This window comes from Neodiprion fabricii, chromosome 1 (assembly GCF_021155785.1).
Source record: "Neodiprion fabricii isolate iyNeoFabr1 chromosome 1, iyNeoFabr1.1, whole genome shotgun sequence".
Taxonomy (NCBI): domain Eukaryota; kingdom Metazoa; phylum Arthropoda; class Insecta; order Hymenoptera; family Diprionidae; genus Neodiprion; species Neodiprion fabricii.
This window is the reverse complement of record NC_060239.1, coordinates 11,517,064-11,544,621: the sequence shown is the minus strand read 5'-3', so window position 1 is coordinate 11,544,621 and position 27,558 is coordinate 11,517,064. Positions and strand designations below refer to the sequence as shown.

General features: G+C 38.6%; 3 protein-coding genes across 7 annotated transcripts in view; 2 read left to right on the top strand and 1 right to left on the bottom strand.

Annotated features, from left to right (window-relative positions):
- Nucleotides 1-10,835, top strand: part of LOC124185734 — a 110,572-nt gene extending 99,737 nt beyond the window's left edge. For both annotated transcript variants that reach the window (XM_046576840.1, XM_046576925.1), the window contains exons 4-8: nt 377-584; nt 947-1,271; nt 2,422-2,688; nt 2,794-5,377; nt 5,753-10,835. In XM_046576840.1, the coding sequence (XP_046432796.1) occupies nt 377-584; nt 947-1,271; nt 2,422-2,688; nt 2,794-5,377; nt 5,753-5,983 (3,615 nt within the window). In that variant the 3' untranslated portion in view covers nt 5,984-10,835. The remainder of the gene's footprint in view (nt 1-376; nt 585-946; nt 1,272-2,421; nt 2,689-2,793; nt 5,378-5,752) is intronic.
- Nucleotides 10,836-11,911: 1,076 nt separating this feature from the next.
- The window catches only part of LOC124187339 (flavin-containing monooxygenase FMO GS-OX3-like), a 45,612-nt gene continuing 29,965 nt past the window's right edge, over nt 11,912-27,558 (top strand). The window contains exon 1 of one of the 3 annotated variants that reach the window (XM_046579719.1): nt 11,912-12,033. The gene's annotated coding sequence lies outside the window, so the exon portion shown is untranslated. Of the gene's footprint in view, nt 12,034-25,445; nt 25,757-27,558 lie in introns of those variants that run through there. The other 2 variants (XM_046579678.1, XM_046579691.1) reach the window with 2 other exon arrangements.
- On the bottom strand, nt 12,439-19,009 carry LOC124187723. 2 transcript variants are annotated; one of them, XM_046579798.1, is made up of 3 exons: nt 17,682-19,009; nt 16,571-16,807; nt 12,439-12,774 (listed from the first exon to the last, which is right to left on the bottom strand). In XM_046579798.1, exons 1-3 carry the CDS (start codon nt 18,269-18,271, stop codon nt 12,579-12,581), a joined length of 1,023 nt encoding a protein of 340 aa, XP_046435754.1. In that variant the 5' UTR covers nt 18,272-19,009; the 3' UTR covers nt 12,439-12,578. The 2 variants fall into 2 exon arrangements, with proteins under 2 accessions (XP_046435754.1, XP_046435746.1); XM_046579790.1 differs by having other exon boundaries at nt 16,526-16,807; nt 17,682-19,007.

The window sequence follows — 27,558 nt, the reverse complement described above, 5'->3', positions numbered from 1 at the left end:
ATAGCGTCGTGATAAAGCCTAATCAGCCCGGAGTGCTAAAAATAACCACTCCATCACGTGACTAGTAATTTGAAGTCGAATCCTTTCGTTTTATTGTACTTTCTATCTAACTAACCACAGAAATTCCACTCGTGTAATTGTCGAAGGACTAATCCTGCATTGCGAGATGAAATGAAATCGGCGAACACCCGCCGTAAGTTAAGCTTGAACAATGCTGGTCTGTTACTCGATAAGTTCATGGTAACCTGTTGTATCGGATAATCGCGGGGTTTCTACCGTCGTTTGATCTTGAGTGGGAAAACCTGTAGGTACAATAATTACGGCCAGTCATAGCAATGACTTGCCATAAACTTACATTCTTGATTTCGTTTTTCAGATAATAAGAATTGCCGAGACCAAGGAAGGCTTCCTGGACCTGAATGACCTGGACCGGCAACTAGCTAAGGAACGTCTCACTGGAGCTCAACTTGTCGGGTGTTTTAGTGCTGCCAGTTGCATCACCGGCGTTCTTGCCGATGACGTGGCGACGACTCTTCTTCTTCATCAGCATGGTGCAATCAGTATCTGGGATTACACATCGGCAGGTTAGTACGAGGTGTTTTTCAAGTTCGAAATATTCGCCGCGAATCTCCCAGGAACCGTAATTGCTCTGAAAATGAGTTTCCACCTGTGAAAAGCTGGCCCCTTCGGTAATTCAGTCTCGAATAAAGCCAGAGAAAGAGCTGGACATCTCTTAAGAATTCAATCATGGAAACGAACTTTCTGTGCAGTGATCATCTGGGGATTCTGAAGAGGATTTAACTCTTACTCGGAGGCGGATCTAATCAACTTTTACTACCAGTGCGGATTTAGCCTTTCGTAAAGCTCTATGCAAAGTCTTCATGGCGAGACTCCCCTGCAACGACTCAGTAATAAAAATTATCCCCTGACATTTCTTGTCCTACAGCTCCGTACGTACAAATGGACATGAATCCTCACCTGCCCGGAGTCGGTGAGAACACGGTCCACAAAGATGCTATCATATTCACCGGTCACAAATTCATCGGCGGCGCTCAAACACCGGGAGTCCTGGTGACAAAGAGAACGCTTCTCAAGACTGAGTCTAGCCTCGAAGACATGAGGGATTCGCATAGATATTTGCAAGATCCCGAGCTGCGCGAGGAGAGCGGAACTGCCGCTGTGGTGGAGACCATTAGATGCGGACTCGCCATTCAGCTGAAAGAAAATGTTACACCACAAGCAATCATGGCTCGTCAGGATAAAATCACCAAGTGAGTATTTTTGCGTTTTATATTTTCAATAGAAGTTAACTCTATCGGTACTTTTTTTTTAAGCTTATTGCATCTTTATATGTCTTCGTTCAGCTTAAAGGTTCACTCCGGGGAATTGCCCGTGAAATGAAAAGTGGAAAGCAATAAACGAGATACAGTGCTTCGCCGCTTGTGGTAGATAATACGACCTCGCTAGCGCCGAACGGTAATATCGCTCCACTAGAATACCGGGCACTGTATAAATTGCAATTAATGATCATAGCATCTCTGAAATTCTTACAAGTCGCGCGAATAAATGGAGCCGTAAAAAATATCACGGCGACCGGGATTCCAAACTGGTTTTCGTAGGTTTGGAATCTGGCCAATATAGTTAGGTACACCTTAATGCTAGAAATTATATTTTGGATCGCTTGTTACTTGTGATACGTCGCTGAAAATCTCTGATGATTTACGTTGGGGATCATTTTGCGACGCGTATAATTCCGTCGGCGAAAATCCGACTGCTACATGCACTCCGGGGAGACTCATTCATGTTGCTTACTCATTTTTCTCAGCTTACAATGTGCGTCAATTTTCAAACGATGAAAGATTACTTCCGACGTATTTCTGGAGGTAGGTACATTCAAACGCGGCGAACGCAATTGAAATAGCCGTGGTTGAATCGTATCAGGTGTCACACTACTCATCGTCAGCAAAATCCGTTGTAAAAGCTACGAATCCAACGTGACCCAAAAAAGGTGCAAAGACTTTACTTTTTCCACACACCAACGTCCACACTTCGTCGAGTTCCATAAATAAAAATTGTGTCCCTGCCAAAAGGGGATCTCGTACAGGCGGCCATCAGAGCGGTTCTTTACCTGAGCGGCATAGCATCACGGAGCGAAGTCTTCAAATAAACCGATGTTAAGGATGAAAATATACGCAACATAACATGACGGCACTCGCATATGGGCGACATTTAAAACGAAAAAGAGTGGAGGATTATTTTTTCGAACGTACCAAGAATTTCTTCCATGTCACTTGGCTACTGTAGAAAATTAAGACAGTTATCCTGACTTCTCTACTGAACATTGGGATGACTTTCTCTTCCAACTAAACCGTACGTAGTTATATGCATACTATAAGGAAAAAATCTTTTTTCTTTTTGCAGACAAGTTTTGGCACACGTGCGCACAATACCAGAGCTCATACTTCTCGGTAGCAGTTCACACAACGTCAAACGACTTTCAATCTTCTCGTTCATGGTCCGTCATCCCCGAGGCACGTTTCTCCATCATAACTTTGTTTGCGCCGTTCTCAACGACGTTTTCGGAGTCCAGGCAAGAGGCGGCTGCGCCTGCACGGGACGTTATGCTCACGAGTTGATGGGAATTGACGAAAAGTTAGCCAAAGAATACGAGGCCATTCTGCAGCAAAAGTGAGTCTCGTTTACTCGTTGGTAATAATGCACGATTTGTAACTTACTCTATCATTTTACTCACTTCTTCTCTTGTTACAACATATTCTGTTTTTGTTATTCAAGTGGCTGCAATGAAGAATCAAGCGTGGAGATGCTCCGACCAGGATTCGCCCGTCTGTCGTTTCCCTTCTTCATGTCGGAAACCGAGGTTGCTTTCGTCCTCGAAGCGCTGAAAATGGTTGCGACGGAAGGATGGAAGCTTTTGCCTCAGTATGTTCTGAATCCGGACACAGGCGAATGGCGCCACCATACAAACAGCGTATTCAAAGACCGCAAATGGCTGGGTTCGATAAGGTATACAGACGGAAAGATGATCACATCCGAGCGACGCGTGTCTGGACCCGGTGTATTTCCTCAGAGTTACAGCGATTGCCTTCAAACAGCGAGAAACATCTTCAACAGAGCGAGGAAAATGGCTCAGAGATATCCTCTGCAAATTGACCAAAGCGTCGTCTTCACCGAACAAGGCAAAGCACTTCGATGGTTCATCCTGCCGAACGAAGCACAGGACCTTCTTCTCGGCAATTCGCAAAACGTCAAGCAGGACGTTCCCTTCAATCCGGTCACATACAGACTCAGATACAGCGCCTTTGATATACCAAACCACTCTTTGCTTTTAGCAAACGGGATTCGCAGATTGAACAGCGACATTCCCAGGACCGGGAACGCCCCGATAACATCGAATTCTCCGAGACATCACAGCCTCCCAGTATTGACCAGGCCGATCCCACCAGTTCCTGATCCCAAAAAGTATTCCTTCGGGCAAACTCTGTCCTCACACTTGAGGAACACCGTGTCGCCTCCACTTATGGCGCAGCTGTCCCTTCCGGAATACGCGACGTCCTCGGGTGAACAAAGGTCTCCGTCGACTTGTCCAAGCTCCCCGATGCCCGTGAGATTCGCAGTCGGCGAGGCCGTGACTCCGGCAATTTTGGGAACGCCTGTGGTTGCTCAGCTAATCGCTGGTGACCAGAGTAACACGGGTAGAGCGCGATGCAACTCTTTGGGAAGTTCGGGTACTTCTCCCCCGATATTGAGTCCCCAGACGATGGCTAGTCTGGGTATAAATACCTCGAGACACCGACACTGCAGCTGCAGTAGTCAAACGGAATTGAACTCATTAGAGTATGAGAATGGGAGTCCGACCCACTCCTTGACCAACGCTAACTCCTACAGTAACTGTGACATGAGGGTTGGTAGGTCCTCACCGGTCTCTAACCTTTCGCAGAGTTCGGAAGATCTTCACGCTTATTTGAAGGAAGTTACGAAGGAATTAGCAACGGAAATAAAATCGGAAATACGCGAGGTGATATCTCAGGTCGACGACGTACTGTCGGAAACTAACACAACGGAAAACACGCCCCAGCACCACTCGCGGATCCATAGCCTCAACCATTGCGAGGAAAAGCACGATTCCTTCTCGGCGAGCGATATTGCTGAGTATCTCATGGAGTTTTCAAAGGAAATGGCAAGCGAAGTGAAATCGGAGATCAGGTGTATGGTGAACGCTGTCGACGGTCTTCACAGGTTCTCACCCGACACCTCATCCTCTGACAAATCATCGAATGGATGTGGTTCACCCGAAAGAGTTTTACCGAAGGCCGGAACGATTGGTAAGCTGAGTGAACTTTCTCAGGAGAGTAAAATGTCGAGCGAGTGTTCGTCAGACGAGACTGTGATCTACGTCATCAAGCAGGATGCTGGCGGTAAAACTGACGACGAGGACCGTAGTGGGGTCGAAATAGACTTAAAAACACTGCCGAAGATCTACTCGGCGATAAACTCTGTCAGTTCTCAGGACAGTGGAATCAACCTGTCCTTCCATGAAAACGACAAGTCAACTGAGTCCGAACTTCGGAGAAGCAGTAGCGCCGAGTCAAACTCTAACGGATGTAGGAGACTGCGAATAAACGGGAAAAACGCGAAGCAAAAACGGGTCAATGATCTTTCCGAGGACGAGGAGATCGTTTCCGAGTGCTCGGGTCTTGAGGAAGAGGAAAGACTGAATCCGGACAAACCCTCGGAGGATGGAAATCTGCAGTGGCTGTGTCCCCCAAAAAACATCTGGAAACCTTCGGTAGAGGCGATGCAAGAATTTGACATGATCAGGGACGGAGACAAGGTTATGATCTGCTTATCCGGTGGCAAGGACTCCCTGTCCCTGTTGCACACTCTGCACCAGTACCAGTTCTACGTCAGGTCCAAGGGTGTCAACTTCGAGATAGGGGCGGCAACTGTTGACAGCAAAGCCTACGACCCCCTTCAGCTAATGACGTACCTCAAGGCGCTGGACGTACCGTATTTTTACGAAGAGCAACCCGCTCTTGAGGAAGAGATTGGAAGGTCGGCGTGCAGCTTCTGCAGCAGAACGAAGAGGAACCGCTTGTACACCGTCGCTAAAGAGCACTCGTACAATGTCCTGGCGCTCGGGCAGCACCTCGACGACCTTACGGAGGGATTCCTCATGTCCGTATTTCACAACGGTAAACTCCGCACCATGAAAGCACATTATTACATCCGAGAGCGTGACCTCAGGGTTATTCGGCCGTTCGTATACGTCCGGGAAAAGGCTTTGAGACAGTTTGCAGAATGCAAGAAACTCCCTGTCGTACAAGAAACGTGCGAAACTTGCGAAGACGCTCCAAAGGTAAGTCTAGCTTTCCATTTTGTAAGATCCCTGTCATTTGGCTTATCGATTCGTAAAATGCATATCTATAGAATGCTACTTTTTTCGTCGAACGAAGCCCAAAATTGAAAATCGACAAATGACCAGGTAAACTGACAGTTTTATTTCGCTTGACGAACGTTCTTGAGTACACGAAAAAAAGCGCTAAAGTGACAGATATTTCTTAACGTAACCAATCTTGACATGAAACGTAATTGGAACTCGAAACTGGTTGTTGAAATATTCTGTCCGTCTGGTGAAGTTTTCACAAGCCAAACGAGCTGCCCCTGTGTCATCTTTGTGTCCAATAATTGAGCCTCGCAAGTCCTACAAACAACAATCGTGTTTCTTTCGCAGAAGCTGGAGCGTAATAAGCAGATAATAGCGCAGCAAGAACAAGTTTACCCGCGATTATATTGGTCTCTGCGATCAGCCCTCCAGCCACTGATCGTTGCCCGAGGTTTTACCGAGGAAACAAACCAACAGAAGAGGCATCGAAGACCAAGAACAAACTCTTTCACAGCCTCGGCGAGTAGCGCGTCTCAGCCATTAAACGACAGCGAGACCGAAGAGGAGCCGGTAGTCTAGCGCACGTGAAATACGACCAGAAAGGCGAATCGGTTTACTGCTCGGAATCTGTCTGGTAAGTTCAGGAAACATCTTGCACGAACGACAAAGCCACCCGTTGGGCGTGATGGTCAGGCTGCACAGTAGGTCAGCTGCGTCGAATGCTGAGATGTATGTAGATTTAAAGTCTAATTAACACCATACTAATGATGACGCGAGGGAAGATTATCATTGGGAAGTGGGAAAGGAGAAGAAGAAGCTTCTTTAAAGCTTCTTTCGCGCTTTACGCAGAGGATAAAAATTGCATCTATTCTGCACGTAAATGAACAATTCTTTCATTGGGAAGAGAGTTGCACTTGGAAGGGCCTTTTCGTGATCCCAATTTCATTCTTGCCTTTAAACTTGTCTTTTCAGACGATTGGTACCTACGATTACGTACAACAGGTACTAAGATTCGTCCTACATTTTTAAAATTAAAACGTATAATACATATATGTTTTACGTTCGTTAATTAGCATAATATTATAATTAGTTAAAATAATGAAGGTAACATTATCGTTGACGATTAAATGCAGAGCGACAATGAAAGATTGAAAGGGTGAAGAGGTCTTTGTACTATTACGTACAATGTAAATCACTTGGCTTGGTGTGTTCCGGCGTGCAAATAAAAACGGATAAAAATATCTGTTTTTTTTTCTCTAAATTTTTCAATCTAATAATTGATTGATTAACGGTACTTCTGAATTTAAAGTAAATATTTAACTGAATTAACCGCGGTTCGAAATCAACGTTGGCAGCGCGAATGTTTTTCTCTTCTTTTTTAGTGTGACGATTATATCGTAATGTAGTGATTACCTGTTTACAAAAAGTATATGGATTGAAAGAAATGATCGTGTTCAAATAAACTATTGACTTACTGTTCATGGTGAATAATCAAACACAATATTACCTACAATTAAACGACAATACAACTAAGTATATACATATTACGCAGTACATATACGTAGTGTATATGTACGTATGTATACTATATTAATTATGTACCACACAAAATCGAACTCAACATAATTTAAAACATATTTACTCCGCCTGAATCAGAAAGTGATTATGCTGTACAGTCTCGTTGAAGAGAATGCTTCGAATTTTGTAATTGATTATGATTGTAAGATTAATTTTTATACGTTAACAGTTCACCCATTGGCAACTGCTATGTGTCGGAGATTATCAATTTTTACAAAATAACGATATATATATATATACTCGTATATATACCGACAAGTACGAGATACTTATGACGTTTGTATTTATTTGAGGGGATTTAGTGTCCGCAAGATGGTAAAACTAGGTTTCGTGTAGCTGTTGTTAATTGATTACATTAAACTATTTTTATTGAATTTAGGAGATTTGTCGATAAATCCTAAGAAATTAATTGACACATTTTCGTAAAAGAACACGTGTTATACAATCATTAAATAACAACTGCAAGTCCAACTCGATCGATCAAAGTTATACGTGTCGACAAACAAAATGCTTTTTTCAAAGAATTGTTGTTTTTTGGAACTGGATCTCCTTAAATAATAACGCTCAAAGTGAGCCGTGGTATACCATCGAATATGAATATGACAAATAATAACATATAATACAAATGCTAAGGAGATCATGTATCTCCAATGCTTATACACTTCACATACGTCTTTTTAACATTATTAAGGCAATATATACCTGTAATACATGAAGTTTCGACGAGGTCATTTTTTGATATTTTCTACCGGCGTGAAAATGCGCCTGCTATTATGTACTCATAGTTATACATGTAGGTATACACACGAGAAATGACAGAAATTGTTAAATTGTTGAAATGGTGATGTTTTTGCTTTTTTTTTTTATGCGCGCTTGAATATTAATTATCCTACTTTTTTTTTATACCGTTTCGGAAGTAATGGTACTAAGGTACATGCGATTGCCTATGATAATTTGCTGTGAGTTTGTATTGTGAAAAAAAAGGCTAAGACGATGTCTTTTGAAATTTAAATTATTACATGTATATAATACAATAGGTATGCATAATTATAAATGTCGTATCTAAGGGCGTTTTATACTTTATAAATTATTAAGTGAGTTACAACTTTAAATCAAAGTTCCCGAAATTCGTACGGAAATTATTTGAAAGAAAAGAAACAAATTTGACCTGCTTACATAGGCCATAAAAAAAAAAAATAAATAAATAAAACAAAAGAAAAAGATAATAAGAATTCTAAAACAAAAAAATGAAACACGCAAGAGATGAAAAACAAAAAAAAAAAAAAGAAACAGAAAATTGGAACCATCGTGCTCATGTAACGCCTCTATTATTCGGGATCAAGCAGAGGAAAAAATGATGACAGGTTTTAAACTGTAAGTATATCACCACCGGAAATTGGATTTTTATTGGGGCAGGACCAATTCGATGAGTTGAAGATATTCCATTAATTCGAACGACATAAACACTTATATATATATATACGCGACAGAAGCGTTCCGGTGGCAAGAAAAAGATCTAAGACAATTTTTAAATGAGCCATCTCGAACTTAGAGGGCGTCTTGAGTTAAAACTCAAATTAATTCGCAGTTATAACTGCTGCTTTGCACGTAACTGGTAACGGTAATAAATAGCGTTCATAAACACACGATTCATAGCTGTTAATGCTATGTAGTTATTATTTATTGGGAATTTTACCCACGTCCCTTTATTGCAGTTTGCTGGCTTTGATATATTATATTGGGTACAATAGATATGGAAAGTGATTTGATATTTCTTGCGGTCAAGAAATATCATCTCACTGCCGATAAAAGTTGCATCAGCTACTGCTGGTTGTACGTTTTACCCACGGTTATATGAATTACAATTAAGAAATTAATGTGACGTTCAAAATTTTTCACGAATTTAGAATACAAGATACGCATCACGATGTATTATGTATGTATAGATTTTTACCAATTTATTTAATTATATAAATATAAAACTATATACATACATACACAAAGACACAAACAGATATAAATGCAATGTATTATAAACATTATTGTTAATATATTCGACGATGATATCTAAATTCGTGAACAAAATTTATACTGTAACAGTTACCTATAAACCCTTACATATTATATATAACTTATCTGTAGCTTTGAAAATTCGAATAAATACACCTAATACATTTAACAATATGGAAACTACTAGTGAAAAAATATTATATTCAGTGTAGTATGTAATAGGATTATATAAATACACGAAGAGAAATACTTCTTAGATTATGAATCTCTGATTCAATGAAATAATTTTCATTTGATTTGAAAAAACTTTGCTTGAGATAAAAAAAAGTTGTCATTACGTCTATCATTTAGCATATTTATGCAAATTGAAAAATCTTCTATACATTTTATAAAACAATGTAATTCAATGACGCTGTGAACCTATTTCCTCGACACGGTTTAAGCAAAGTATTTCATTAAACTGATCAAACTATTCTCAACTTGAAATTGTTTGCTAGTTGTTAGATGTAAAAAAAGTAAAGAACTTTCTCACGTCAAGCAAAGTATTTTCAAGGCAGTTAAAAGCAAATCATTTTATCGAATCAAAGAATCACACAGTCTAACAATTATTTCTACCGGTGTAACGTGAATTGTTACACCCGAACCGCGGCATACTATATAACGTAACAGTACTAAGATTTATCCAAATACGATTGTCAATCTGCATACCTTAAACCTATATATTATACGAAAATTAAAACCGAGGCTGGCTGCACATCGACGGAGAACTGTATAATAGAACGTTATGTAAAATAAGTTCAGTCGTTATAAAGACGAAACGCGAGGCGTTTATACATCACACCTCGCACGTATTTTTATTTCTACAACGATGTGGTGCCAGCTTGAGGCTGAGAGTCATTAATTAATTAATATGTATATTGAGTTACGCGGCAGCCATATTGATAGGCAGATGTATATGACAAACAAATTGTAAGTTTTAATTAATATTATGTATTCAATACACGATAATGCGAAATTAAATTTGTTATTCAGATGCAATCGCTTCACTCGTTACGTTACGTAAACGCCGACTTAATCGAGAGTGGTTTTTTTTTTTTTTTTTTTTCACCTCAAATCTTTATCATCATATATTGTTATTCTACTATCATTCGTACGTCACCTTTTATTCTCTACTAGCGTGTTGTTAATCGTTGCAGTCGCGTTTCATGTGTCAAATTAGTATTTGATCGCTTTCTTAATATTACAATTAGACAACGTTGGTAATTGTCTTCAAAATTTCATAATTAGGTGGAACACGTTATGATGTTGGAGAAAACGATAAAACTTTGATAAACTCGACTCATTCCACACACACACACACACACACACACGCACACACACACGTATTTGTAGATATTATACCTATATTGTAAAATTTACACGCGCGAGGATCTCGCAATGAGAGCCTTATTGACATTTTATCACACTTGGGTTGAAAGTTTTTTCGTTTTTTCCTGAATTTATTTATTTGTAAAATGAAAATCTCTCTTCGGTGAAACGCAACGTGTGAAATCACAGCAGTCACAGTCATTGAAACATTTTGTTGGAAGATAAATTCAATTAAGAGATAATTATATAGTATATACATATATCGAGCATTGATTGCGATTGTTTGAGATACGGTTACGTTTTCTGTTTATCTTTTTAAGTGTCGAATGAATTTATCGTAACATAAACAGATATTATTATATTATCTACAAATTATGATAGATATTATATATTTTCAGAGAGTTACGACGTACATTGTTACTGTAAAGATATGTAAGTTTATTTATCGCTAATAAAAACGACTGTATAAAATTAATAAATTTTCATTTCTTGTTCAGTGTTACCCGAATTATGAACGTACGTATTGCAATAATCCAATCAGTTCTTCGTAGCAATATTATAGTATCATATTTCAAATTGAAAAAAAAAAATTGTCATTCCTCTCGATTCAACCGTTTATTCTCTGATCTTACCACATAGACGAATATAATCAAGTCTCCACGCCCGGCAATTTCGATTTCAAAGATTGCGTGAAAAAAGAAGATGAAACTTGCTCTTAACTCAGTTGGCATTGAATGTTTCACGCTATGAGTAAACCGTCGTCCGTACCACGTGTTACTGAAAAACACTTTCCCCGCTACAAATTATTTTCCAAATTCTAACGTCTATTATGTAAAAAATTCAAGCAATAAAAAAGGGAGCGAAGGCATCATGGATGATGTCACAGACCCCGAGTACAATTGGGTACGTCGGACGTGTTTCAACGCGTTCAACGTATTTCTGACGATGTTTAATCGAATCGTTTATGACAATTCCGTGGTTATGCAGCAGGATGATGGTCGTAAGTTGTATTCTCAGTTACTCGACATTTTTTTGCAATTACATATGTCAGTCAATGAGCGTCGTGTTGAATTGCGTGACGCGCCTGCAATGCTTGCGTCGCTTTTTACGGGAAGTGCAATATCAGTTGCAATTGATCAAATAATCATTTTTCAGAAAATTCTTATCCGATCGTTTTGACAGCCTTGGATTTCCTCGTGTACTTGACCTTGAGTATGTAGCAAGCATATCGCTTCCAACTCAGCAATTCTACTGCCAAAGAATAATGGAGTCTACATCTTATCACTGCTTCCGTCGAGGCATTTCGAGTATATAACTACAGGTCGGAATAAAGCTGTATTTCTTTGGCGTTATGCTGTATTTTTTTAATTGTTAATAAACGAGTTCAAGTTATTCGTTGAGAGATGGTTCGTTATGAGCTGGGCTAAACACGTCATTAGGTGTTATGGGATATATGTATACCAAACGTAGTCACGGTCACGGGATTAGTGGAGAGTTGATAAACAAGAGGATTAGAGATAGCGATAAGCTGATAGCAGATATCAGTCTTGGTCGGGCAACCAGAGATATCGGTTCTGTTCTCGTTACTGTGAATTCGTTACAATTCCCGGATAAGTATGGAAAACGGACAAAACGATGGAAGGAATGAGTCCCTTCTGACTCCGACATATACAGTGAGAAAATTTTTATTTGTCATAGTAAGTAGGAAAATTCAGTAAAACAGGTATCGTTGAAAAAACTGAATATTGTTGGAATTACGAAAAACGAGGTACGCCTAACAATTTTGCGCTATCGTCGATCCTTTTTTGGTAATTGCAATGCAAAATCAGTTTGTTCGGATTACTCTACATTTTTAGTCAAGTAAGGCTTTAACGTCAATTTATTGTTGCACAGGCATTAAATTTTCGCAACAGTCACAAGAAAATATAATAACCGTGATCGTAATTAGAAAGAATAGTAACGGATACTAGACTTTCCGGTAACAGCTAGAAAACTAATTTTCATTTTCTACCTAGAACTATGCTTTGCGATTGTGGTAAAAAATGAAAATAGTCCAGGACTGAGCGGTAATCGGAACTAAAAATTTCTCTCACAGTGTCAGTGTATTTAGGATTTATAGTTAAAATTTATTCATGTTAACAAAATATGTTCGTTAATTTATTCATTCATCTTTTGTACATGTAGTAGCTGCGTAGACAATATTGGAACAGGTATGCGATCAATACGTTCTTCTGTATCCGTAATGAGCGTCCAGTGGTTGGTGATAAGCTTTTCGGTATCCTCGCGAATGAGCACTTCCGTAACTACCTCCACGGTAGCCGCCACCACCACCAATGTAAGGATCGTCATACGAGCGACCTCTTCCAGGATAGTAATATTCCGTTTCGTGATAGTCTCTCCGGTTGGGAAAATATCTGCGGATGATAATGCCCAAATTTTATTTTCATGGATTAACTTTACTCAATTTTGAACTACTGCAATTTTGAAAATTTTACTTTGCGTATTGCTCTCCGTACGAATACGCAAAATACCTTAGTAGTGAAATTGTAAATTGAGATTATACGCAGAGGGAAAGGAATTCCAAAATAGATGTTGTTGGAGTCCATTTACTTCAATCCAGTATCCCTTATTTGTTCGAAATACGATGACTTCGATTCAACAATTTCGATTTAGTTAGTTTGTCAAAACGATTCAGTCAAGCGAATTCTTTGATTCAACAAAAGTATTTCTCATCACGATCGAGTGAAGTATTGTTTCGAGTGAACCTTTTGACATACTTCTGAAATTGAGTCAACTTGGCACCGTTCCATTTGAAGTTTATTTATTGTTCCTTCAAGTCGCACGTTCGTTGATAGAAGCAATTAGGTATTTAAGATAAAATAAGTACACAAATCTAGCCAACAAAAAATTTGGATCGATTGAACGACGTACTTCGTTGATATAATCGGAGCTTGTTTGGCGTAACTGGTTGAATCAGCAGCATTACTTTGTTTACAAGATAAAAGATAAACAACATGCTTTGAAAGAAGTAGTAGAATAAATTCATCGTAACCATCAGTGTACTAGTACCATAAACGCCCACCAGGCGGTGAACTTTCGCGCTACAGGAGTAGCTTCAGAGATAGTTATAAAACCGGGTACTCAGTCGACTACGGACAACGTAAGTCTAATTTGTTATCAGACCGATTACAACCGAGGAAAGCATAATAATACACGATATCGAGTTATCGTAATTGATATTGACTGCAAATGAACGGAAGCTATTCTTACGTGTTGAATTTACACTTGACATACACAACAGGTTTTCTGGTTTTAACCATTAAATATCGAGAGAATCCCGCAATAATTTTGGGGTAACGGAACTGTAAATGATATTGTCCGAAGAACACGTTTTGTGAGCTTGAATAACTCTAATGTTCAGTCAATTCAAAAGATATTTGTAACAATAAATTTCATTCAACCTGCTTCAACCGTTTGAACTCTTGACTCAACTAAACATGAATTCAAACAAGCTAAATTTGTTTTGATAGAAGAATTTCATATTTTTGAAACGAAACGATAACGGTTCGTTAAATCAAATTTTTAATCATTCCAATCACACATTTTCTTGATAACAAATTCATATTATTGCAAGGACGCTGTGTTATCTTGAATAAAATGATAGTCAACATGATCATTCAAAGGCTTGATTCAGTTCTATATTGAGTTGTCGGAAGCCTTTCGTCCAACAAAAGTATTTCATTGGATCAAATAAGTGTTGTGTTCGCCGCGTTTGACTGTAGCATTTAGTTGAATCAAACAAATATCACTTGACTTTAATAATTCTTTCCCTCCGTGTAATGCAGAAGAAAATTTTAGGTACGATGTATACAGAAAATTGCTGTCAATTTCTAATTTTTCGTATTAGGGTATAAATTTTTCCGAAAAACTCTGAGATTTCTCTGTATTTTTCAATGGCATTCTCTATTTTATTTTAAACATTTCTGCACTCGTAATATGCCGCGAGCTTTCAAGTTTCCGTGCAAGATTTCTTCACGTACGTGGATAGGATGCAAGCAATTCGATTTACACGTAGGGTTACTCAATAGCTATTTTATTTCTTGCCAGGAACATCTAACGGTGCAGCCTATTGAAGATTAATTGGTTCAAAATCCGTGTTTTGAATGAAGTAAACCGTGGTCGTTCAAATAAATTGTTATATTTCATTTTAGAAATTTTATTTCATCAGTGTATTACATATAATAAGTGTAAAAGAAAAACAATTTTCATATGTTCGAAATTTAAATTTGATTTAGTAAATTGAGCCTCAGTACGAATGTGGAACGTACAGATACAGCGTTCGACTTTTTTCAGAGAAATTCAAAACAATTCATTACAGTTAATAATTATTCAGAGGTACATGAAATGAGAATCTGCGAAGAATTCAGAGCTTTTCGGATGAAACGAAAGCAAACTATCGAAACTAAACGGTACAGAATCTTATAAAAAGTTTTTAAAAAAATTAGTTTCTCGATATGAATACCTACAGAATGATAAATTTCAGAATCACATTTGCAGGTTTCGTAAGAAAAAATGAATCATTGTCAGAAATGTAGAGTTAATCTGACAATGATTGTGTTTTAGCAAAGAAAATTCATTGCAACCGTTAGTCGGAAAAAATATCTCGGAAAAATGTTTACAAAGTTGTATGGAAAAATTCATGAAAAATTTTTACAATCTTGTAACTAAAGCGACAATGCATAAATTTTGTAACTGATGTGGACACGCGGTTGATATTTCACTTAAATAGTATTTCGCACGCAACTATTTAATGCTGAAAATAAATGACAACTTTGAAATAGGACAGTGCGAGAAATTGTAGAGAGTCGACAGGTATGTCAGTTCGTAACGTAATGGATCTGGATTTGACGCTATACGCTCTCGTAACGATTTCCGCTGTCTTTTTACCGAAGTTCCTGTCTTCAACGTGCCACCTTTGATCACGCTATTGTGTTACGCGCACATGCCCGCTATTTGAAATTACACACACTTCGAGTTGAACAAAAACTTTCGGAGGAGTGACCTAGTTTAAGTTTGCATTTAAAGACGCTGTTGTTAATTAAGGCAACCGGTATTATAACGAGCAACTTTGATTGCAGATAGATGCGAAGTTACGGTTTCCGTCACCGTATAATTATTTTGTGACAGACTTGATGCTTGAAAACAATTAGGGTAGAAAATTATTGAAATATATTGCGATTCAGATGTCTCGCTCTCGTTACCATAATTATCGCCAGATTATCGATACAATCAGTAATTAACGGTAGTTGCACAAAAGTGAACGAATCTTTTCTTTCACGAATCGAACATTTGTCTGACTTTATTTACCACCGTTTGTAACTTATAGAAATATAAACATCCATCGTTTGAACAGACTAAACTTTGATAACATTATTTTCATGTTATTTATTATCAAATAATTACAACGCGACCGATATCACATTTATCCAATTCATCAATGACTCTGACTAGTTCCTCTGAAAGACTTCATTCTGCTATACGTATAAATGCTAGTAACGATATCGAAATCAAAGTGATACCAAAGGCTTTGAGTCGAAAAGTCATCAAAGTTTTCCTTGACCAGAAGTTTCATCACAACGATATTCAGCAAATATATCTCAACTGAATATTACAACGAACCAAAAATTATGAAACACGCATAAAATTTAATACGCAGCCAAGAAATCTCTCAGCATGTTTATAGAATACGAATAAGGAGAGAGAATAAAATCTACGTTGATTCCTCAACGGTACACTAGAAGCAGAACTAATGTCCAGTCCAGAGAGCATGACAGGCTCAGAATGTCTGGCCAACTCACGATCACGATCCGGACAATCGCAGGGTGATTGACCGCTGACCGCAGCTAGTTTTTTTTTTTCGTTAGATCTTTTAAATAGACACCGGGTTGACTGTACTTTGCTTTGCTTTGCTAATTTGGGGATAATACAGATCGCACGTACGACATTTTTTTTTTAAGGAATAAGCGTCACTCACGTGACTTAAAATACACGTCGGCCATGTTATACCAGCTAGACACAATTGTAGGAATAATTATTATCAGGGCTGCGTAATTGGCATTGCATTGTCTCGTGCGATGTCGTAAAACACAACGTCTCAACAATTACCCAAATCTTCTTCCGCCTCTGTAGGACTCCTCGGAGGAAATATACCTTGGTGGTGGGGCGTCTAGGTAATCCTTGGAGTAGAGTGGTCCGGAGACCAAAGGCGCCTGAGGGTATTGAGCGTGACTGTGATAAGGCTGCTGATAGGGCTGCTCTCTGCGGTAATAAACTTCGTTTCCATTCCTGTCGTAGTATCTGCCGGAACCATCATGCAGATAGTTCCTTCTGTCATCGTGATATCGACTGTCGTCGTAACCGTCAGCGTGGCCTTGCCGATTGTCGTATCTACGAAAAATTTTTAATGAAATTAAAATTAATACCTTTAATGAATTTCCCAGTAGATCGGAACAGTTTCTTCTCCGTCCTCCGACGTGACTGTTTAAGACTTAAATTAGTCTGTCAGGCTAGAAATTTTCACATGCTGCATTCTTAAATGCACTTGGTCGTGAAAAATGTTTACCTTACGTAATGCGCATCACTTGTAGAATTTTTAAGAAGGAAAAAACTTTCCGTATAGCCAAATTTGAATGAATTTTCATTTTCGAACTTCTATTCTTACAATTTCGAAAGGGTGCGGGAAGGGGGAAGAGGGGGGGGGGGGGGTCGCTTAAGAATTACCATTTGTTGGATACTTCGTGAATTTAATATTAAAGTTAACATTTTGATTTGAAAGTTATTTGGATAAGTTTTTTCTATTTTACGAATAAAATTTTTATTGGTTTATCGATCAGTTTTTGGCGTATCGAAAGGTTGCGAACGAACGTTGTATACTAAAAGTGGTAACTTGATAAGAATTTCGGTTGAAAAACTTTTAAAATGCGAAATTGGAACTCGTACTACAGAATATTTAAAGTTTGGTTATTCATCGTCGAAATGTCCACAAGTTATACTCTGTTCAGCCAGATTAATCCCAAGCTTTTACAAAAAGTCTATGATGTATTTAAGACTCAAATTTTCACGCATGTCTGACGTAAATAAATAATTGAAGTCAATACAAGGAAACTTCAGTTGCATCGAAAAGTTCAAATATCAGTGAAATTCTCGGGTAACCGTTGCTGAATGAAAACTGAAAAATCCCGACAATTCAGTCTTCTCAAAGATCCGGCAATTTTCTCGCAACATCTGGTACGAAATATACTGGGAATAGAACACGACTCACCTCGCACCGTTATCGTAGAATCCTTGATGCCCGTTGTTCCTCCCATTGAAGGCTCCGTCGTACCTTCCGTCTCTGTAGGCGTCGTCAGCCTTTTTCCCGTAATACCCGGCGCGATTGTCGTATCCCCTGTGACCGCGTTCGTCGTCGCTGTCCTCGTAGAAGCTGGCCTTGTTCCCCGACTCGTCCTTGTGGTAGTTGTTGGTGAAGCCACTTTTGTGATAGCCCTTTTTATAGTCCCCGCTTCCGTGCTGTTTGAACTCGTTGTTCCCCTGATTTACCGACTGACTCTGTCCCGAGCTGTGCTTACCGACGTCGTATCCCTTCTGGATGCTGTCCCGATCGTCGTAGTGACCACGATCCTCGTTCAGTCCATGATAGCCCTTTTCGCCCTTGTCGAATCCCTTGCTCTCGGAATTGCTAGTCCTCCCGTCACCGAGTGCGACGTATTCCGAACCGCTCTTCCGCTGCGTTATGTCGCTCAGAGAAAGAGCGGATTCCGCGGCACCTCCGACGCTCGGAGGAGCGAAAGAGCAAGTCGCGGAATTAAGTGCCAGGAGGACGAGGAGCCCTTTCGCCAAGGTTCGCGGCATCTTCGCCGATACGTTCTTTATCGCCGGCGTCACCCGCTTGCGACCACTCGTCGAAGGTCCTTGTTTAAGTAGTCCTTATGCAGAGGTGGTGGGGTCTCGAGAGCTTCTTCGAGGAGCGACGATCGGGCGAGAAGGCAGAACGCTGTTCGGAAATCAACTACGGTACGGAGACTCGCGCGGTGTCTCTTATAGGCGGTTCGCGTCCTTGCTAAGGCGACAGAACGAAACGCATCCTGGAAGGAAACTGGAAATCGACGGCCAATCAGCACCCGGGACCTTCGTGAACCGATGAACTGTAACTGACGCGGATCTTGAAACGTTTTTCACTCACTCGTCGGGATTTTTCAACACACACGCGGTGATATCATCTCATCCGCAATTCTTATTATACGCGGTTAATTATTTTCTGTTGGTGAAAAGGATTCCGGCGGTATACGGAATACGGAGCGAATACAACGCCGTCACCGTCATTCGGCGAACAGATTAGGCGTGCCTGATTTCACGCTAGAATCAACCGCGGGAGGAAAAAGCGTATGGAGCCGCGTTGTCTATACGGATAATATACCTTGTTCCACATCAGATTATCCGTGAATTGAGAAATGATTCACGTGAGTGAATCGAGACTCTTGTCAATTCTTTATGTATTACTTGATCGGATGCCTGGCTTCGATTGGGGATTCTCGAAGCTAAGTATTTATAAAACTTTGTACAGGACATTTACGGCTATTAGGCTACTCTTCATGGATTCAGCTTCCAATCTCAACCCAGACCTCTTTCGAGATGAGTGATAATATTTCACTACATTTTTATAAAATTTTATTTATTCTCTTTTAAGGAGAGTCATCGATTGAAATTCTAACCCCGTTACATGTCGACGTAACAAAGTTGTGGATTTTTTTAGGATAACAAATCGAGTACGGAATAATTCTCAGTAACGAGAATAATTTTTTATCAATTTTCTGTTATTTTCGAAATCATCATTTTTTAACGAAACATATCTTCACAAAACTCTTCTGTACAGTTATTTTCAAATACACTATGGGGAACGTGCAAGAACTAGCGAAGGTTGAAATCAATTCTTGCCAGAGAAGATAAATGTATAATAGATTAATAGGCTAAAGCATTGAGGGCAATTGAAAGATTGATAGAAAATCATTTTTGGCAAGAGACACTAATTCGTACCCAAAATCACATGAGTTGAAGAAGATTTATTTTGTTTTCGATTACTTTTAAATTCTCCAAGATATTTAGCATTTTTTGCCGATGCTCCGATACAATTCTTCCATGTTTTATAACAGACGTCACGATTTTTCTGAAATCGGCATTTATAATGTAGCTCTCTAAAAATTATCGCATCGAATTTTTACCTCTTTCTTCTTTGCAAACGTTGCATTGAGGTCACTGAGTACCCAAGTATTAATCAAGACGCAGGGAGATGCAACTGCCAGCTACATCAGAACTATGGTTTTAAATTTATCAAAATCGATCGCGCTTGGACAATGAGTTCGATAAACTTTAATTTTCGAACTATGTTTGGATATTCTAATTTCAGCGATTGTAGTACGCGAATCAGTCTAGTTGATTTTTTTTTTTTTTTTCTACAAACGATACTTATAATTCGTCTATTGATATACCAATTGATAAGTCAATTACGAATCCAGGCAATCCGGAAAATAAAAAGCTTGTACCCCCGATACAGCGAGGGTAGTGCTCTGAGAGGTTACTTTGAAACCCAAGGCACGGTACAAGGAGCGAACGCAACGTGCAACGGGCTGTTCTGAAAGACAGAACGCAAACGTGTCTGTGTCACTCAAGTACTCGCATTCAAAGTTCGGGGTTGCCTTAATGGATATGTCGGATGAATAAGACTATGCACGTACACTACCGAAATGGGGTAAATGCGCGGAGAATCTGTTCCGCGCAGAGGGCGCCACCGGAAATCGAAGCGATCAAACCCAAAATCGGAGCGCTCGGCGCGAGGGATCATTCCAAAATTATCACCCAGCGCGACAGGTCGCTAAGCGGGACTCGGAGCAGCCGATACACCCGGTAACATTGAGATTCTCAATTTTATAAATTTAAATAGACACTGCATTTAATATTAGAAATAATTAACTTCAAAGAATTCTAGCAGGCAAAATGATACTCGATGTAGCCCGCTAATTGTGAGTCCTATGAAAATCCACTATTAAGAGTTTTGGTGGTACCCTTGTAACCGAGGTCTTATTAAATTACACGTCCTAATCCTTCTAAGTGGAAGCCTATTCACGGCCAACTGCAACTAGCTGAATCCACGTTGCCAATGTAACGGTTTTGTCCAAAAAATTTACCGCTTCAGAAAGTCAGAATCCGTGTCTACATATAAACATCGATATTTGCTGTACGCGATAATTTTGTACCGAATACATTACATTATACGGTAAAGGATACACAGGACCTGTGGAAGTCTTGATGATGTCCTACTTTGAACCTAATCGTGAAAGAAATGGAAATTACCAAGCTTAGGCCTAGAATCGAATCTCTTTGCAGTACAATATGAGATAACGGATGTCAGTTGGTTTCAGAAGAATTCCAGTGTTATTGCAGAGTAAATGGAATAACATATAAAGAGACTACACCATACTGTCCATCAACGAATGGTTTGGTTGAGAATGAGGTGGGGTCATTTGAATGAGAAATTGATAAAGCGATGCGAGATAAGAGGCGTAGTGGAGGAAAATCACTCTAATGAACAGATATTTATTTGTTTATCGTAACGCGCTACATGAAAGCTCGGAAGGAAAAAAAACCGATAGATTAGATACTTTAATCGAAAAAGAGAAGCGGAAGTTTTTGAAGATGACCGATGATACGTCTGGGACGACAATAACACGCTCGAACCAGATTAAATAATCAAGGCTGGAGTTTTTCATCAGAAAAATTCCAGCGGACAAATTGTTGCCAAAATTTCAGAACTTTTCTTTCGGAAAGTTTATCTAACTCATTTCTGGAACCTTACTGGTTAGAATAAGTTCGACAAATCAGAAATCACAACGCACAATTTCGTGATAAAAACGTGGAAGGTATCACCCCGAAAGCTAGAATTAGTTAGACTTGACGTAAGATTCGCGATGTTATGAGTATCTCAACCTTTACGGAACCTTCGCCGATTTTTTCGACTTTTTAATTTAACGTCCTAAAACTTTGTTATCTATGTCATTGGATGGCGAAATAAACGGAAAAAAATCGACTTTTAATCTTTCTATTTTTTAGTAAAATATTGACGAATATTTTTTGTCACATCACTTTTGATGCGAAATTTAGCCGATAACATGAATCAGAGAAGAGATATATTTATACGAAGCATTTTGAGGTACGAGATGGTGAAAATGCATCAAATCTGTATGAACAGATAACATAAATTTATTAAATTTATTTTGAGAGAAATGCGATGTAACGTTCACGGGTTTTTCAATGCAGAATGCGTTGACGAAACACCCTGCCGGTGAGTTTCCTGTCCCAAATTGATTGTCAAATCAGTAAGATTAAATTTATTTAAAGGAGCTCTATTTGGATCGGGATGGAGATGTGTTAGTTCTCTGTTTTGTCATGTCCTGGATTCTGTCTAACTTTTTCGACGCAGGATGACGGAGTCAGGCCGCGAAGCCCTTCTCGCGCTTACGTCTAACTTAATTCCTGACCTCGCAGACGAATAGCTTGCACTCGTTGCTGCACTTACAGAGGCGAACTGTTAGGCCGTTCCTGCATCCCTGCGTTATAATCCTGGTTTTATTCCGTAGTTAGTCAAGAAAGAAGCAAGTATTGCAGTTATAAAGAATTTTTATGAAATTATCCAAATCAGAAATAATGATTTGCAAAGAAGTGGGACTAGAGTCAAAGTTCATGCGATAAGAAAATTTTTATGTCTGATTGACTACTTGCTAATTAGAATAATCAAAATTAAATAAGATTTGCGTTATTTACTGATCACGCTCCGACGATAATTGTTTTTATGTTTTACTGTAAATGCTTCGAATTCATTCCTCCAAGCGTAGATAAATCAGACACTTTTTGCTTGATTCTAAGTTTGAGCGTCAAACCGTTTAGGTTTGTGACCGTATTTGTATTTTTTGAATTTGTTTTTTTTTTTTTTTTTGAATACCGCTTTCCAGTTACTAGACCGTACGCTAAATGTATTGTCATTTTTTGGCTAGCCTTTGATATTGCAAAAGAATCAAGTAGAGAATTATAAAGAAACCGTGCTAGTAATTCACATTTTTGGTTATATGTTTTTAATTGTTGATTCAAAAATAAAGAAAATAATGTTTTCTCCAAGTCTCTAGCAACTGCTTCGTGTTCTTAAAAAATTCACAATCTTTATCGATAGTTGCAAATATTATGTTGTCTTTCTCCCTTTCGAAATTTTCATGGAAAGTGACGAGTAGTGAGCCGAAGAGCATTATCTGCCGTTTTTTTGCTTTGAGGTACAGCTCGCATAACATTCAACACCGTAAAATTGGATATATTTACCTAAACTGCTAAAGGCCGATATATCGAATACCGGTCCCGTAAAGGTAACCGAATCAAAGATTGCCATGAACTTTGTAAAAAGGAACTTTGTGTCTTAAAACAATTCTGTAGAAAAGGGAAACGTGAATTAGTTTTCGATTGAAACGATTTGCGTAGAAACGAACCATATAGTTAACAATTTCCATAAGAACGATGCCCCGTCTATTAATTCAATACAATGTTGGAATATGTTCTAATTATGGGTACAACGCGTGGAGCTAATAAGTAATATATCATTGTAAGAACTTCAATAATTTTATTTAGACAGGGCGCAAACTCAGACACTTGCCCTGGGCGCCAAAGTTGATAGTTACGATTCTGGACAGTTAGAATGGCTAACAATAAGTAATGGAGGAGGTTCTAGTACAATTACGATCGAACTTCACACGTCGATAAGTTTGTTTTAACAACAAATATGCATGGCTGGTGAGCTCCGGATGAAAACTTTGCCGTGATACGCTAACGGATATCCTTATTATTATACCATTTATTTCTCGCAGTGCTAGCACTTTGCGTCAGATACACTTCGACCGCGTGAGTATGGATTACATCCAATAATGAAGAATATGTTTCTTGACCTCCAATAATGATGAATTAAATCAATTAATACATGTGTATCTCACCACAACAGTGGATTTACAGCAACTAAACTTCACACGCTCCACAATTTGATAAATGCAAACAACTAGTGTATAATTTCCCGCACGGGGTACGTGATTTGCAAACACGAGTCGATAAGCTATTAATGTGTTTGGTAAAGATGTATTTCATTGAAACTTAAATTTTCAATGCGCAACCATTAATCGGAATAGGGGCGATATGACACACGTATAACATTTATCGGAGCATAACCATTTGTCTCCCAATAAACGGAGTTATCCAATAGTTAGATGGAACTTGTTTTCGAAAGTGCTATCAACTCGACGTCAAATGAAAATTAAATCATAACACTTTTGCAATGCACGGCCTATATGTATAAGTATATGTTGTAAATTACTTTACCATTTAGTACAGCAATTTTCAATAAATTTTGGGATTCTGATGTGAGATTTGAGATTGCAACGAGAGTGCTGAACCGTGCCGCACAACACGCTTAATGGGAATAACACGTTGAAAACAAATTCTGAATGTCGATTTAAGTGAATTGCCTGCAGGCCACTCCTCCCTGTCACAAGTAATCACATGTGACACTCCCCCTCCCCCCTCCATTTTAATTTAGAACTTGATTGTTCATTAAACAGAGTTTTGTATAACTTGCTAATTTTTAATGACAAATAAGCTACAGAGTTAAAAAAAATGGCCGTCAACAAGGAAAATTAAGCGTCGAACGAAATCGTTATCGGTCTTTCGGTGTATGAACATTATGGGCGGCCGACGAGTTGGCCTGCGAATGTTTTGAATCAGGCCACGCATGCCGAAAAAGTGTAAATACAATAAATTTTGATGTTTTAAATATCTTAATTTATCTAATAAATAATTTCACCCGTGGCCATATTCAGTTTTATTCTTATTTTAGATTAGATGTGACGTCACGAAGTATGTCCTCCCCCCCTTGTCGCGTTTTGTCACACGTGATGGACCCCCCTGTCACCCTGTTTGCCTGCAAAGTAATTAATGGGTTACTTCGAATGCCCTTAATAAATTGATCAAACTCGCAGTTGCTAATCATTGACACTAATACATGTTTCACGGCCCATAACTGCCAGTATCACAGAAATAATTCGAACGAAATTCGATTACGTGCCTTGGTGAGGAGAAAAGGGTAAAAGTTTGACGAACAACGATTCGAATTGAATATCATGTGACGGAATAATTCGATCAAGCCATGTGAAGCATTAATTAGTTATCGATGTGAAATCAATGGACACTAATGACTTAAGGAGAACTTATTTTTTATCTACTTAAATCACGAAACGGAAACATTTACGTTACTAGGACACTTACGATCAAGCCATACGGATCATTAATTAGTTTTCGATGGAGAATCAACGGACACTAATGACTTAACTGGAACTTATTTTCTGTCTACTTGAATCATAACAAGTAACGATTAGTGAATCCAATGAATAACGCGTAATGTATATTCCGTGAAGACACATTTTTAATAGAAATTCGATTGTGACCAACAGCATAAATTCCGTGTCCTGCTCTATTGAAGGTGATTCATTTTTATAAAGATCGAATTATTTTTAGGAAGAATAAGTAGATTTTTCCCATGTACACTTGGAGACAATGAATCTGAGCCGGCTAATTTTTTACACTAGACAGTTATGTTGGCAACACGGAGAAACTTAGAGCGCCACATTCGGCCGAGCGCGAAACAAACTCAATCTCAATAAACATAACATAATCAATGACCGTCGAATCTAACCTTAGAATACGTGTCAATCCAACAAGTCGTTATCCCCGCGGTATTTTAAGGTTAGATTCAACGGTCATGGGTTATGTTATGTTTATTGAGATTGAGTTAGTTTCGCGCTCGGCCGACTGTGGCGCTGTAGGTTTCTCTGTGTCTGTCTAGTGTACAAAATTGACCGTCTCAGATTCATTGTCCCCAAGTGTACATACTTCTACAACGGTATCCTCTCTTTTGTGAAGCATTCACGAGCAATTATAGTTAGAAACAAAGGAAAATACAAGGTGTATTACTAGTGAGAAATTCAATGCGATTTACTAAACAATGCTGAGGAATGCTGTGTTTGGAATCTCCGAGTTAAATCGGTTGCGGCATGCTTTCGCTTAGGGCGCGATTACAAACGGAATTACTGGATACTCGCTTTCTCAGTCAGTGTTTCTCCGAGCGTCGATCGGGTAACGACACTTTATCAGAAATTGTGAGCGTTCTTACTGCTGCTGAAAGTTTTCGTGACTTTGGAAGCAGCACCGGCCTTGTGACAAGACACGCATTTTTTCAACAGTTCTTCCGTTGAGATCAAGGTAAGTTTCTTTACTTTTCACTTATCTGATTTTTTTTCACTTATTCAGTTTTCTGTATCAATAGCCACGTGAGTTTGTTCGCACACATACAAAATATGTAAGGAGTTCGTCAATACAAATAATAATTTATCTGTGTCTGTGAGCGACACTATACAATTGATATTAAGAATAAGTTTCTCTAATATTTTCCGATCTCCTTTCAAACAAATTATCGATTTAAATACTAGGTGAATGTTTCATCGATCAGCTGTTTAAAGAAAAATCCACACGAAAGCAAGCATCAAAATTTTTCAAAACAAGTTTTTTTTTTTTTTTTGCGAACGCTTGACCATTTTCACTTACGATTATCACACTACTTCAAAGAATAATTAATGTTGCTGACAGATCTTCAATTGTGTCCACCTGTCGTGTCGTTAGCATTCTCTGTTTCACTGGTTTATCTGTGCTCTATGATTTCAAAAAGTTCTAATAAAGGAGCATCCGTTGTTCGCAACCACTCTTGACCGAACTTCGCAGAATTACAAATTAACTGACAACAATCGACATGTATTTTATTTCATTATCATAATACCACCTGAGTGATTGTGAAAAATGCATTGTTTTATTAATAGATCAGCCATTCCATTACTCATTAATTTTTCAATGATTAATGCGTTTTTTCATCACTGTGAATCATTTTGGTAGTTAATAATGGGACATCGCTGTATTATTCATTCCATTTTCAATGAACAATATACTTTTCCCCATTAGGCATTATTTTTATAGTTAGTGCAACGATAAATTGTGATAAAATTGAAATAATTGAGGTATCATCATTCTCAATGTAACGGTTAATTTTTAAATCATTCAACTGCGAATATCCAGTATCATTTAATCGGAATGTTGTCAATCGATCATTTGACCTCCACGGTTAAGTAAAGCAATTACTGCAGTTATGATTATTGCAATTGGAATCCATGCATACATTGTGGCAATAATGATCCAATAACGATAACCTATTACTTTAGTAACTAACCGTTGCAATTCGAATTCATTCCTCAGTATTTTGGTCATTAATAATGTAATTCGAATCCATTACCTGTTACTTTGGTGATTATCAATTGCGTTATCGTCCATTGTCAATTATTCACGTTGTTACAAATCATGGTTTTGATGTATTACATATTATTTTTGTAATGGGTAATGCATTCGCTACATACACCATGTTCGGCGCCCGGTACCTAAGGGTTATCTCTGAAGATTACATTATTTTGTAGTCTTGCCTCGCTGCTCGCGAGCACTTGAAAAACTTCGGCTAAAAGCTTTACGGTATCGAGAATTATTCCAAAGGTTTTTCGAACAGCCGATTCTGAATTTGAAGTAAAAAACTCGAAAATTCGAAACAGCGAACCTCAATATGGAGTATATTGTTTCATTCCGGAACCAAGCTATCCTTTAACATCGTTGATGTTAAATCCAAAGACCAAGCTCAGAAATTTGATTTGGCGTACCTTTGATTGCTGTGAAAAGAATTACTATCGATCGATTCGAAGGGTATAGAAATTGATATCCGAAAGTTTTTCCGGCTGCTGCTTTTGATCTGATGCGCAAAATGTTTCAATTCGAAATTTCAATTCCACCAAGTCGCTCCAAAATTGGTATCAACGAAGTTCATCGGCCACTAATTTTGCGTCATAAGTGAAAAGTCCAGAGTTCAGAATGGCAACTAGAAAACAGTTCCAAACTACGTATGAATTGTATGCGAATCGATATCTAGGGGACTTCAAAATTCCGATTTGCAATAAAGAATTGTTCAATTTAGA